At 51.8% G+C, this 13,238-nt stretch overlaps 7 protein-coding genes across 7 annotated transcripts; 4 read left to right on the top strand and 3 right to left on the bottom strand.

Annotated features, from left to right (window-relative positions):
* Positions 1–596: 596 nt before the first annotated feature.
* On the top strand, positions 597–1,985 carry A1O1_02835 (uncharacterized protein; the record flags this gene model as incomplete). Its single annotated transcript, XM_007723743.1, has 1 exon — positions 597–1,985. The coding sequence occupies one exon, from the start codon at positions 597–599 to the stop codon at positions 1,983–1,985; it is 1,389 nt and encodes a 462-aa protein (XP_007721933.1).
* Positions 1,986–3,439: 1,454 nt separating this feature from the next.
* On the top strand, positions 3,440–4,265 carry A1O1_02834 (uncharacterized protein; the record flags this gene model as incomplete). Its single annotated transcript, XM_007723742.1, has 2 exons — positions 3,440–4,043; positions 4,108–4,265. The coding sequence occupies 2 exons, from the start codon at positions 3,440–3,442 to the stop codon at positions 4,263–4,265; spliced, it is 762 nt and encodes a 253-aa protein (XP_007721932.1).
* Positions 4,266–5,567: 1,302 nt separating this feature from the next.
* Positions 5,568–6,225, bottom strand: A1O1_02833 (uncharacterized protein; the record flags this gene model as incomplete). Its single annotated transcript, XM_007723741.1, has 2 exons — positions 5,568–6,092; positions 6,223–6,225. The coding sequence occupies 2 exons, from the start codon at positions 6,223–6,225 to the stop codon at positions 5,568–5,570; spliced, it is 528 nt and encodes a 175-aa protein (XP_007721931.1).
* Positions 6,226–7,529: 1,304 nt separating this feature from the next.
* On the bottom strand, positions 7,530–8,948 carry A1O1_02832 (uridine kinase; the record flags this gene model as incomplete). The annotated part of the gene is made up of 1 exon (XM_007723740.1): positions 7,530–8,948. One exon carries the CDS (start codon positions 8,946–8,948, stop codon positions 7,530–7,532), a length of 1,419 nt encoding a protein of 472 aa, XP_007721930.1.
* A 441-nt stretch (positions 8,949–9,389) lies between these two features.
* A1O1_02831 (uncharacterized protein) lies at positions 9,390–10,373 on the top strand (the record flags this gene model as incomplete). The annotated part of the gene is made up of 2 exons (XM_007723739.1): positions 9,390–9,712; positions 9,764–10,373. 2 exons carry the CDS (start codon positions 9,390–9,392, stop codon positions 10,371–10,373), a joined length of 933 nt encoding a protein of 310 aa, XP_007721929.1.
* A 1,054-nt stretch (positions 10,374–11,427) lies between these two features.
* Positions 11,428–12,053, top strand: A1O1_02830 (uncharacterized protein; the record flags this gene model as incomplete). The annotated part of the gene is made up of 3 exons (XM_007723738.1): positions 11,428–11,554; positions 11,614–11,688; positions 11,737–12,053. 3 exons carry the CDS (start codon positions 11,428–11,430, stop codon positions 12,051–12,053), a joined length of 519 nt encoding a protein of 172 aa, XP_007721928.1.
* Positions 12,054–12,204: 151 nt separating this feature from the next.
* A1O1_02829 (uncharacterized protein) lies at positions 12,205–12,741 on the bottom strand (the record flags this gene model as incomplete). The annotated part of the gene is made up of 1 exon (XM_007723737.1): positions 12,205–12,741. One exon carries the CDS (start codon positions 12,739–12,741, stop codon positions 12,205–12,207), a length of 537 nt encoding a protein of 178 aa, XP_007721927.1.
* Between the last annotated feature and the right edge of the window lie 497 nt (positions 12,742–13,238).

Genomic DNA, 13,238 nt, shown 5'->3' with positions numbered 1-13,238 from the left:
TTATTTGCGAGCATTCTTGATATGGACTTGGCTTGCTGGGGCTATGGGTGTTCTATGGCGTTGGTGTACTATATCATGCAGGCCGCGACGGACTAAGTTTCAAGCATGAGTCGGAAAGGGTCTTCCTCATCTGTCTGGTAATATATATTAGGTAGCGAGAGCTAGTAAGGACATTGTTATCTCGGCTGAAGAAATTCATTCGTGGTCTCAACATCAGGAAACGAAAGGAAAGGGGCCCGACTACATGAGCCACTGGCGTCGTGCTTTACCCGCTCAGTTATATAGTTCCTAGCGTTGCAAGTCCGTTGCCGCTGTGTTGCTCATATGTCTACCTACCTAGGTACCTAAGGTAGGTAATATTGACCAGGCAACGGTCGCTTGAATTAATGGAGGCGGTAGAAAGGGGGCGGAAACCCGTCTCTGAACATGAGAGTTCCGTCGTCTGACATGAATTTTTCTATGGACGATGCTGCCAATTCTGCGCGTCAGACAGACATATATGACTTTCTTAACCACGGCCGGATTATTTCCTGTAGTACTACGTACCTACCTGACGCTTCTTAATAGAACTCCAACTCGATTGAGTGCAAAGACCGATGCTGCCACAAAAGGCAGTGGCCGTGTCGGCACCTGGCAAAGTACTGTTCGCCGGCGGGTTTCTGGTTCTTGATCGCAGACATACAGGTCTTGTGTTCGGCCTCAACGCCCGGATCCATGTCCACATCGAGCCATGGCTGGATGTCCCGACCGCCCTGACGGAAACCACTATCCTCGTTCAGTCACCCCAGTTCCTCGACGCGAGATGGCTGTATGAAGTATCAGAAACGAGGAATGACGACCACGCGGTGGTCAACGTCAGACAGGTTCGGGACCACCCTGATTACACGCAAACCGCAAACAAATTCGTTGAGACGACACTCTTGTATACTCTCACATACCTAGCGCATGTGTCGAAAGAGATCGGGGCCAGCCTCAAAGTCACCATTCTTGCCGATGACGATTACTATTCTCAATCTACGGAGACCTCCAAACGTCCTACGGCGGTACAGTCGAACTTCACGCAGTTCGGGGTGAAGTTGACCGACGCCCATAAGACAGGACTGGGATCCTCAGCAGCGCTGGTCACGTCTCTTGTCTCTGCCCTGCTCGCGTTCCATGCGACTAGGTCCGGAGTCGAGTCTTCTTTAGAGCATCAGACCATCCACAACTTAGCACAGGCTGCTCATTGCGCTGCTCAAGGGAAAGTCGGGTCTGGATTCGATGTCGCTGCTGCCGTATATGGCTCTTGTCTCTACCGGAGATTCACCCCTACGATCCTGGAAGCGGTTGGAGAGCCCACGACACTTGGCTTTAGCGAACGACTGCACCGCTGCGTGGATGATCTCGAGATGGACCGGAAGTGGGATGTGGAGGTTGCGAGTCGGGCGGTACAGATACCGGAGAGCCTGCTCCTGGTTATGTGCGATGTTGATTGCGGCTCCGAGACACCTGGTATGGTGCGCAAGGTGCTTCAATGGCGCAAAGAACAAGCTGGACAGGCTGATCTGCTATGGAACGCTCTGCAGCAAGGGACCGACGAGCTCTGCCAGGAACTGCGGCGCCTGGCCCAGCATGAAGGAATTGAATCCGAGGAATTCAAGGGACTGGCTGATATCATCTCGACGGTTAGGAGTCTGGTGCGAGAGATGTCGACCAAGTCGGGAGTGCCTATCGAACCGCCGGTCATTACGGAGCTGCTTGATTACTGTACAGCCTTGCCTGGGGTGGTGGGAGGAGTTGCCCCGGGGGCTGGAGGATACGACGCCGTCGCACTACTGGTCAAGAATGATGGCGAGGCCGTCCAAGCGCTTCAGCAGCGTCTGGGCGGATGGAAGAGTCACAGTGATACTGGAGCCACGATCGGGCATGTGAAGTTGTTGGGTGTTAAGCAGGAAAAGGAGGGTGTTAGGTTGGAAGACGTCGGCAGTTATGCGGGATGGGTGTGAGCGAATATCAACAAGTACGGCGAATCCTTCCGAGAAGCAAATATTTCAGATGATGTGCGCGCTTCGACCGGTGTAGTCTGTCGAAGCTGGTGGCGAAGGTATCTATACGGACAGGCTCTGGGGTTCTGTATTGATGTGCAAGCCTCGAGTACGGGATGTTCTCGACCTCAGTTTACCTAAGTTTGCTGTAGTTTGAGGGAGGCAGAGCGCGACACCCAGTGAAGGTCCGAGAAGTGGCGGTGATACGTTGCCAAAATGTAGGGAGGGATCCTTTTGTTCAGGTACGGTTGTTGCTTGGATGAAGTGTCGGCAGATCCTTGAACCTTGCCACCAGTTGAGTACATGGAGGTACCTTACCTGGCAAGCCTATAAGGTAGGTAGGTACCATGGGTTCCTGAGGTGTCGCCAAAGGCCTCCCTAGGCTAGGGAGCCTAATAATGAGCCTCTCTAACCCTCTGCCATGGGACTGTACGTGCAGAGTTAGGGAGGATGTGTCCCTGGAACACCCCCTAGCTTATTAGATACTGTAGGTGATAACATGGGTTTGGGCACCTTAACTGGTGGGTTTGGCATTGTGATTTGGCAACTGCATGATTGTACCTGGGCGGCGCCCCAGAAAGCCGAACATTTGGGTATTGTCTCAGTGTGCTGTCCGCTCTCTACGCCTCCTACGCCCATCTACCATACCTGAAACGGCATTCCTAGGTACTGTAGGTCCAGACTCGCCCGCCCTACAGACACACCCCGGAATGCTCCCCGACATCCACCTCGGTGTGTTCCAATATCTCTCTTTCCGTAACCATCATATCACCACTCCGATACAGCGGCATCACAAATACTGACTGGTTTCCTTATGATCAGTTTGGATCTTATTATTCCCTACTTACACAGGTAGACAATCAAGCCACCTTACTCCGTGAACTTATCGATCGATTGACTGATCAATATCCTCCTTGACCCCTTTTCCTGCCCTTCAAACTACTACCTACTACTACTTGAGCCAGCCGCAAATGTACGTGCCACTGACCGGCACCTGCTACGACGCCAACAACTGATTAGTCGGGCGCATCAGACCGAACCTGCCACAGTCTCTCGCACCCTGCAGCCCATCCTTCCTCCATCATTCCATCAATCATCAATCATTCGATTCATCCATCACCCTCGTCCAACCCAACCATCCACCCTTCAGCTACCTCTTCATCCCTCCCTCCCCCTTAGCAGATCCTACTCCAGTCACTCCAATCGCAGTGCCAGGTGCGCTAGCAATCGGTCCCTTCAATCTCCAGTCTCCCAATACATACCGAAACCTCTTCGATATCCTGTTTATTTGGGAAAGTTAGCGGCGGTCCTCACCACTCGCCTCATGCTCAACTGTCTCGCGCATCTACTTTGTCTGGGCGAGCGTCTCTGCTGTTACTCGCCCGCCTGATCTCTCTTTGCGCCTTCTCGGAGCAATGAATTCGACCACTCCTGCCGGCCAACCCGATCAAGTGTCGGATGCTCGCTCCGCCGCTCAGGACATTCCCCAGCAACAGCCTCGTCCGCAGGAGGCTCTTCCGTCTCCTTCACCCGTTGAGATGTCTAGCCTTCCTCCGAACCCGCCGCCTTCCGATTCTCAACCATCCTCGTTGCCACCAGTCGGAGGGCCTGCCAGAACCGACACCAACACTGCAATCGATCAATCGATGAATCCTCCTCCTCCTCTTCCTGCGGTCGCCGAGCCCCAACCGGTAGCGAGAACATTTTCTACAGCCATTGGACCCTCGTCCGACTCTCCAGTAGTCCCCGCCAAAGATGGTGAAGCCACAGGGCCGGTTCTGACACTGACTCTGCTCCTGACCTCCGGAGCCCGACATCCATTTAGACTGGATGGCAGATATCTCACAAAGCGCAATGTCAATGTGGACGACAACGACCCCTTCAACTTGAGTGTCTATAATCTGAAGGAACTGATCCTGCGCGAATGGCGGGAAGAGTGGGAAGCCAAACCTAGCAGCCCCAACTATATTAGGTTAATCAGCATGGGCAAGCTGTTGGATGATAAGACATCACTGAAAGGTAAAGCACGTTCACAACTACCATTGTACAAATGAGGAAATGCTAATCACCCGCTTGCACGCAGACTATAAATTTGGCCCTGATCTGCCTAACGTACTTCACATGACCATCAAACCACAAGACTATATTGAGGAAGAGGACGCGAAAGGTGGCAAGGCCAGCTATACAAACCCTCGCGAATCCGAGAACAGAAGTCCTGGATGTCGTTGCGTGATTATGTGATCTGTTAGCCTTCTCGATGGAGCGAGATTTCTATGATCCAGACATGTTTCATCTGATGCGACGCACCTGAACTCACTTGGGAGCACACCTATACATGAACCACATATGGTGAAGGCTTCAGAACCCAAGTGCTATTTCTTTTCGAGCGCTTCTTTCTCGACTATATCATCCCAATTGTGCACCATTTGGCTCATGGCTTTGGTCGAGTCGCTTTTTCTTCGAACGGCGCGGCGTTGGTGGACGGATCAATATCGGCTTCAATGCTTCATTTGTATACTTCATTTGCTGAGGTGATACTCCTGAAACGGGCGCTGACCTGCGTTTGGTGGCGGAGATATCTTTCTTGTCAACGCCCCCCTTTTCGAACGAACGGCAGACCGCATTCTTTGCTTCGGTGTCGCTGGTAGATCGAAATGTATTTTGGCACAAAGTACGGGGCTTGCAGATGGAGACTGGTGAAGGCAAAGGGGATAAGTTTGCATGTGTGAAGAGCAGTCGGGGGACCACAGTCAGAAATGAAAACCCACGCAAGTGAGTGAATCGCATCGGTGTGGTCGCTCGGTGCAGCTGAGTCTGCTATCTATAATGCTCAGGCATCCCCATCAGAGGTGGGCTGGTCCTCGAAGCAAAAGTAAGAAAGGGATTGATATGGCCGCGTACTTGACAGGGCGTTGACTAGCGAGAGAGAACGATAGTGGACAGCGAAGAGGGTAGGATCACAAGGCGTACATAACTGGCTGGAATTTGATATACTTCTCCTTCCCATTCGCATCCTCAGATATATACACGTTTGGAACGTCGAAGAAATGAGTGGAGGTTAGTTTTCTTGTATGCGCAGCGTCTCCTTGTGGCCTCGGGGTTTGTAAGTTTTGATCTATTGTCGTCTACTTTTTCTCAGCTTCGTGATGTTAGATGAACATACACGTGTACACAATGCTCATGCTTGCGTCACTATCTCCTGACCTACGTTCGACCAAGTAGGTCCCTTCCCGTCGCCTTGTGGATATGGGTGGTAAACAGAGCAGGGAAGTGTGCTGTTGGTTTTGAAAACTAAACCTTGAGCCTTGGACTTGATTCTGGCTCCCGATCCTCTTGGCTTCACAGTCAATGCTCTACCAGTATGCCTCGTAATAGTACACCACCACACGCCATTATCTGATCTTCTCAGGACCCTGGATACCTAGGCTCGTTCTCATGGTATGGCCAGCCCATGCTCGTGGTTCATGGACGCCGCTTGCTGAAACCCAGTACCCCCTTCGCACGGCCAGCTCATTTTCCCTGACTGTATCCTTCAGCAGCGCTCTACCATTTGCCCATGCCCAATTTTCGCTCCATCTCATCGGTCCAGCCCACGCCCTGCCCGTCTCCGCCACCCGACAGCCCCAGCCTCAACCCATCTTGACCCTGATACACATCTTCCCAAGTGACCTCGGCATCGCGGTTCGTCAAGATCTCCTCGTGCAGTCGACCCGGGGCACCCAGTACGGTGGGCCGGAACGAGTCGGCATCGCGCACCATCTTCAGCTCCATCCCCCGCCGCAGTGGCTCGGCAATGCCGAAGTTGCGTCTTAACAGATTCATCCGGGTCGTCTCTTGCGTGGCAGTCCATTGCGCGAGGCGGGCTTCCAGGGGATGTGTCGAGGTGATCTTACTGGTGGTGCTGGTGCTGTCGTCCGAGCTGAGTAGTGATGATCGTAGAGTATCGTGGACACCTGGAGCGGAGGGGGCGCCGCGGTCGAGCGTGTCTTGGCTCTTCGGACCGAGTTTGCTGGCGCTCGTGTTGGTTGTGCTTTTCGGGTGTGAGGAAGGAGGGGCGACACGGAGAGCCTGGAAAGAGAGCAAGGGATGATTAGATTGGGGGGTTCAGTCGTATAGAGAGAAACGGGGGGGAGATCAATGAGGAGTATATGAGAAGCGAAGTAAGACGTGGGCAGAATCAAGGGGTATGCAAGCGTACCATGATTGATTGTGGAATGATATTGCAGAATATGTATTGAGGATGAGGTCGAGGTTGAATCGGGCTGAAGCCTTGACGGCGTCGATTGTCAAGACTGTAACACGGATTGCGAGCTCAATCAAGATTCAGGAGAGGGGGAATTTCTGTACTCTTGAAGACGGCAGTATCGGGAGTATTGTTGAATCGAGAGGTGGTTTGTCCGATGCTGCAGCAAGTTGTAAGACTGCAGTTGGTAGTCGATGTGACTTCTTCCCAGGCACATGAGGTGGCGCGTCTCTCCGGTCCAAAAATACATATCTGGAGATATACTCCGCTCTATATGTTCAATTACTACGGTGAAGTATTAAATGCGCCATGCTCCTAGACAGTAACCGTGCCACAGGGTGCACGGTTACGCGAAGTAGGCCTTTTGGATGAATCTCGAGATATAACATGTCCTGTGTTCAGATCTGCCTGGCGTCCTACAAGAGTCTATCTTATAGCTGAACGCGATGAGCCACTGTCGTATAATGGGCCAAGAACATCCATGATAGTGCCTTTCCTGCAAGATGTTTGGAGTAGTGGTGCTCTCCCAAGCGAGATAATTGACCATGCCTCAATGGTTGCTTGCTGTACATCTGTATTCACAGTTCCTAGGTGCTTCGAGTAATGGCCGCGTTCGGTCAGAAGCGCACGACGTCCCCCGTGTTGCAGCTGATTTCGTGCAGCTCTCGTTGACCCGTCACTTCGATGCTTCAGTACTCTTCGTTGCTACACTTCGTGTTTTCAGTGTCCCCGAGTGGTTGCTTCTTGGGCACAGAATGTCCTTGGACGTCGACCGGTAGTATTGCATTCGTTGAGTGCTGGGCTGGTAGCCCCTTCGGCGCATAGCAATCGGCACATCGTGAGCAACCACTTATGGAACACCAAATTGAGCCGCGTGATGCCACCCTCATGCCTCAAGAGAACATTGATATCCGAAGCCCGAGCAGGCGGTCGCATCCAAGACTGTTCTTCTCCTTCCGGCGCAATGCAAACTGGGTTCAAGCGAACACTGTGGTGACTACCCCAAGTCGACCTCGAGTACCGTGGCCATTCGGCGTTGAAAGCTGTAGCCTTGTGGTCACACTTGCCACTCCCTCAGGTATCTTGTGTCTTGATCACCAGGTGATCTCGATGAGTGCGAGGGCTAAGGCTTTGCTGCTTGTAGAGAACACCACATCGTCGAACAACTCGAAGGACCATGTAAGCGAATATTGCTGTACCTCCCATACATGAGAAGATGATATTCTCCACAGTGAAGGCCTGATCGTAAACTTGGGCTCCAGCTAGCAGCCGAGATATCTTTCTTCAATCCATCGCTTTTCATTGTCCTCCACGACATCTGCAGTGACGACCTTGATCTTGGGAAAGACGGTCATCAGTCTCTTCAAGCCACGTTTGCCTGCGAGACAAGTGACGAAGACAATTCTGCTCTCAGCGACACCATGGTCGACAAGAACCTTGACAGCCATCAAAGCGGCGCCGCCGTTGGGCATCTGCGGATCCAACAGCATGACCGTTTCATGCTTGTCCAGGTCTGGGAAAAGTTTCAGATAATGTAACTCGGGTTCTCCAGTACGATAATTAGATTGTATCAGAAGTCGACCAGTTAGGCAATCGGGAATCGTCCTCTTTAAACCTGTCTCCATGCAGCTTCCTCCCCGAAGGATGACGACGGCAGAAATTTTACCGGCGGATTTCAGACCAGAGTATCTGTAACCTTGGGGAGTGATAACATCAGTAGAGACGTGGTTGTGGCAGTCCAGAGCCTTTTCGACCAATAGGGCAGTCAGTCGGTCGAAGTAGAAAATGAAATCGACTTGCGCAGTTGACGGATCTCGCAAAATCGTCGCAACCCCGGTTATTTGGGGCTTTCCGGCAAGAATGATGGCATTTTCCGAGAGAGTGTAATCCTCCAGCTGTTGGCCCAGCCTCTCCAATTCTGCCTTGTGCCTGATGGACTTTTCCTTGAGGATCTGCCGTGTCTGGTTGACGATCATTTGGATTGCCATTATATTGTGCATTCCTCGAGGCACAATGAGGTCGGCAGCTTGCTTCTGTGGTTCCACATAGAGCTGAAAGACAGGCTTGACATAGGCAAACCACTGCTTAATGGTGCCCTCGATTGTTCGGCCACGCTCGCGAACATCACGAACAATTCTCCTCGATAAACAGACATCCGCATCTGCCTCCACAAAGATCTTCATATCGAGCATTTTCAGAATTCTGGGATCATGCAAAGCGAGGATACCTTCGAGGATGATGACGTGCGGCGAGTAAATGGAGATGGTCTTGTCTAGCCTTTGATGTTCTTGAAACGAATAGATGGGAATATCGGTTCTTTTCCCTTGTTTCAGCTCTTGCAGCTTCTCGACGAGCAGGTCGAAATCTATCGAGTTTGGAGAGTCGAGATCGTACTCGTTCCGGTGGGCCGCGGCATTTTGCTCCGGGGTCAAGGACTTATAAAAGGAGTCGATCGACAGAATGATGACCCATGGCAAGTTAAGGGACTGTACAATCTCGACAGCTAGACTCGTCTTGCCGGATCCGGAAGATCCTGCTATCCCAATGATACTCAAATCGGCCCACGGTGGAGAATAGTGCGCTGTTTGCGTATCTGAGATGTCTGCATCACCCGGGACGTTTGTTGCTTTCTGGCCCGAGGCGACTGAAGAAGAGCTCTTTGGAGCGCTGGTCTCGGACATGGTTTCGCGTTGCTCCTGCCAAAGTACCTCCACAACATGCAGTTTTCCCGTGTTACAGACGGGGCTGTCCAATATATTGTCGGCAACTCAAGAGCAATATTCTGATGGTAGTGCGAACTCGCGTCGTTGCCGTAGAAGTGACTTGTTTTATCGTGCCACGGATCAAGTGCCACAACTCCCCTATGATATATCAGTTCTATGATTCTCGGAGATCCTGGCTGTCTCTCATCTTCGATCCTCCCGTGCACACGTTGGTGGTATAGAATATATCGTGTAGAGGAGTGTTGAAGTACAGTGGTCGTCAATGGTGGAGAATTGGCTCGGAGCGGAGAAATGATATTCCTTAAACCACGGCGGAAAATCTTCGGGCGATTGGAACTTCGTCCTCGAACCTTTGGGAAGTCGGTGCTTCTCAATTTGACCCCATATCTCTCCAACTCGATGGATCTGGATAACCTGTCCTCGAATTGGAAGAGGTTGCAGTCTACCCTCAAGGCCTCCGAACAGAGCCAGCCCTCGCCGAAACTCCCGACCGAAAATGGCGTGAAACGGAAACGTGAACGTCAACCCAAGATTTCCAGGCCTTCTGCGCTGGTCCCGAACCCTAGAAAGAGGCTGCGTATCGAGAGGAACATGGCTCAGGCTAGCCACTCTGCAACAAGAACAAATACCATAGAAGCGGTGGAGGCTTCGGACGCTGGCCCACGCCCTAGAGTGCCGGATCGGGAAACAACGGAGAGTGTGAATGCTGGGTTGTCCAGTTCGTGGGTTCATTCCGTTCTTCATTTTCCTGGCTTTCGCTGATCGCCTCACAGCGTTGAACTGGGTAAATATGTTGCCATTGACTGCGAGATGGTTGGCGTAGGACCTAACCCAGACCGGGAATCTGCGCTGGCGCGCGTCAGTATCGTCAACTACAATGGCGATCAGGTCTACGACTCTTATGTCATCCCGGTCGAGACTGTCACAGACTGGAGAACGCATGTCAGTGGGATTGCTCCGAAACACATGAAGTTCGCCCGAACACTGAAGGAGGTTCGAGCAGAGGTGGAAGGGATTCTAAGAGACAGAATCATCATCGGCCATGCGATTCGACACGATCTTGAAGCGCTTATGATAACCCATCCGAAAAGAGATATCCGAGACACAGCTCGACACCCACCTTACCGGAAATTGGCCGGCGGTAGTTCTCCCAGATTGAAGATCCTTGCGTCAGAGTTGCTGGGACTTGAGATACAGGAAGGAGAACATTCAAGCGTCGAAGATGCCCGGGCGTGCATGCTGCTCTTCCGACGGGACAAGGCTGCTTTCGAACGGGAACATGCAAAGAGATGGCCTTCACGACCTACCACCGAGACACACGAGACCGCTGACGGCACAGGGAAGCCGCGGAAGCCAAACAAAAAGAAGAAAAAGAAACGATGATGCTGCAACTGGCGTCCAAATCGTGTGATTAAGAATTCATTGTGCTCTCTAACCACCCAGTGGGAGCATTACCCGGGTTTGTCTCCCAACACTTCCATGGCTCCATGCCTTACGACGGCCATCGCCTTACCATTCAACGTTTCTCGTGTTGAAGACCTCGGCTTCATGAAGTGTGGAAGATTTTATGAATTGCGCCTAGGCGTATTGTCAAACTCGTGGCATGTGTCCACCCTATCTTCCAATTCCTCGAAGACAAGGCGATATTACCTTCGTTCAATCAACGAAGCTCCGCATATCCGAGCTTTCCAATGTCTCCAGCCTCTTGCGCCTAGTTTCTAGCGTTACCCCATAACACCTGTTTCAAGACAGCCGACCACCCAAGTTTATTCATGAGTCTGAGCCATGGGTAGAACGTGGGTCATGATGGCGGCTACTTCAAGGACATGTGGAGCGAGGCCTGCTTCATGAGGTGCGGGATATAGATGGTCTCGCAGAGTCGGGATTTCAAGGTTCAACACCAGTGTCAGACTTGTTCAGCTTGAGGTTACATCCGATCAACAGAGAGGCCCTGACAGACACCTGTCGCCATTGCGTAGGAACTGGGACACTCTATCAGGGCAGACAATATCAAAGTAGAGCGAGCAAAGAGACAGTATTTAGAGAGCTCCATGGAGTAATATACTTCTGGTTGCGTTAGCAATATCATGGAATGGCACAGTATGAACTCCCGAGACTCAAAATCTCACTCGTTGAGGAAAATTGGCAGAAGTCCTGGAGTAGTACGTGATACCCCCTGCCACAGCCAGCCTTGTCATTTTGTATATCCGCCAGTGTGGAACCGGCCATTTCAGATCCGATCCAATGCGCGCTCACTGCACCATAATCTTTGGCGCGTCGCGTTGACGTGTGATGCAGGGACGCGTCGAGCCGCATTTGCAATATCGAATCTCTTGCGAAACTACCTAAGGTACACAGCACATCCACCCGGAACGTATTTGAACCGACGTTTTTATAACTTTGCCCCTCTGGCCATTACCTGTATTTCGACAGGATCATGCTCTCCCTGCAACCATCTGCAAATCCTTCGGACAGATGTACCGCCAACGTCTTGCCATGCCGCATCCATCATGACGGGCCGACCAAGGTGACCAAAAGATACTGGGCTCCACAAGCCGAGAAAGGTCTTAGGAACTGTCCACTCTATCCGTACTGATTCAGAGTACTAATACAAACCTGCTAGATGGCACGCAGACTTCATATTTTCGGGGTCGAAAGCTGCGAGGGAGAGTTATACAGTTGCCGGCCGCTTATCGGGGTATGCCCCTCGACATGACTACAAAGAAGAGAACTGACGTCGGTGCAGGCATTGTCGCGAAATCTACCGATCAATACTTGAGACGGCCCATCAAAGATCCGTCGCGCCCGGCCTATACTCCTGTGGACGAGGATATTGAGATACTGGAGGAAGAAGATGAGCCGCCCGAGCCGGTCAAGATACTCGAAACGCTATCCTCCTTCGATGAAGTGGTGGTATGGGGCCACGACCAGACCCCTGGACCAGAAGACTTGTTCGTGAAGGGGCTCGAGGAGTGGATAGGCTTTGCTGAAGCCATCCATGGCAAGCCTGAGGCTGAGATGCAACCATTGGGCGCCGACAATGAGGCTCGGAACGGGAGTTGAGATCTGCCTGCCACTCGAAGTCTGTAACGACGCTTGTGACAAACAATGGCGCCAACATCGGTATGCTCGAGGCTTGATCAGCACCGACCACGAGAATATCAGGTCCACCAAGCGCACCATCCGTCATACAAGCCGTTCAGCTGCTTCTCTATTACGATGCTTTGGAGGCGCCTGCATCTTGAGCCTTGATGAAGTCTTTCTTCGACTTGGTCCATTCCTGCTTGATCTGAAGATACTTTTCCGAGCTGGTACATCTTCGCCAATACCGTTTGAAGAGCTCGCTAGCTTCCTCCTTCTCCTTCCTCTTTCCATCGACGTCATCCTCGGTCCACTTCTCCAGCTGCTGGCCATCGTTGCCATACTTCCGACCTCCTTTATGGTTCGCGTACCGGCGGGCGCGAGTCATGCCCATTTGTATATATTTCCGCGTCATGTCCGCACCAACGAAGTCACCTCGTTCGACGTAGGACTCGAATATTGACCACAATGCTTTGGCAGATTTGTGTGCAATGGGAACAGTCCGAAATGCCCAGAATGGCAGGATGAGACTTTTGTATGGCTCAAAAGAGAGGACACCCATCTCGCCCCGGCCAATCTCATAAGAGAAGCACAACTTCTTGTCCTTCAACGCCGGTGCGTCTAAGGGCGGATTTGGTGGAACGAGGTCTTTTTCTGTTGCCTTGGGCATGGTGCCGATGGAGAGAGGGGCATGTTGTCTGACGGATTGAAATCTGCCAGTGTCATGGTTGAGCGTGGCAGGATATACCTGCTGGCTGGGAATGTTCAATCTGAGTGCTATGACGCGCTGACATGCCAAATTGAGATGGCTCTTGGCAGGTCCGTGTCGTGAATCAACAAACTTGAATCTGCAAAGCGCGGAAGGCATTCAGGTGTTGGCAACAAGGTTCACGTCGGAATACTACCAATAGAAAGCTGTGAAAGGAACGTTGGAAGTCACCAGAAGTGTTGGCTTCTGGGTACTTTGAACCGCGGGGACTTGCAGATAAACCTCACGACTTTATGATGGGGAACGCAACGCAGAATTGAATATCAGTGACAAAATAAACATATTTATATACCTAAACTTCGGTAGAAGTGTTGTCCAGGGACAACTGTGGCTACTTCTTGGGAGCAATCCCTCTGAGCCCGAGTCAATAAGTTGGAACGTACATTCGAACTGGCCGC

The sequence above is a fragment of the Capronia coronata genome, assembly GCF_000585585.1.
Source record: "Capronia coronata CBS 617.96 chromosome Unknown acBCG-supercont1.2, whole genome shotgun sequence".
NCBI lineage: Eukaryota > Fungi > Ascomycota > Eurotiomycetes > Chaetothyriales > Herpotrichiellaceae > Capronia > Capronia coronata.
This window is presented reverse-complemented; position numbering and strand designations above follow the sequence as displayed.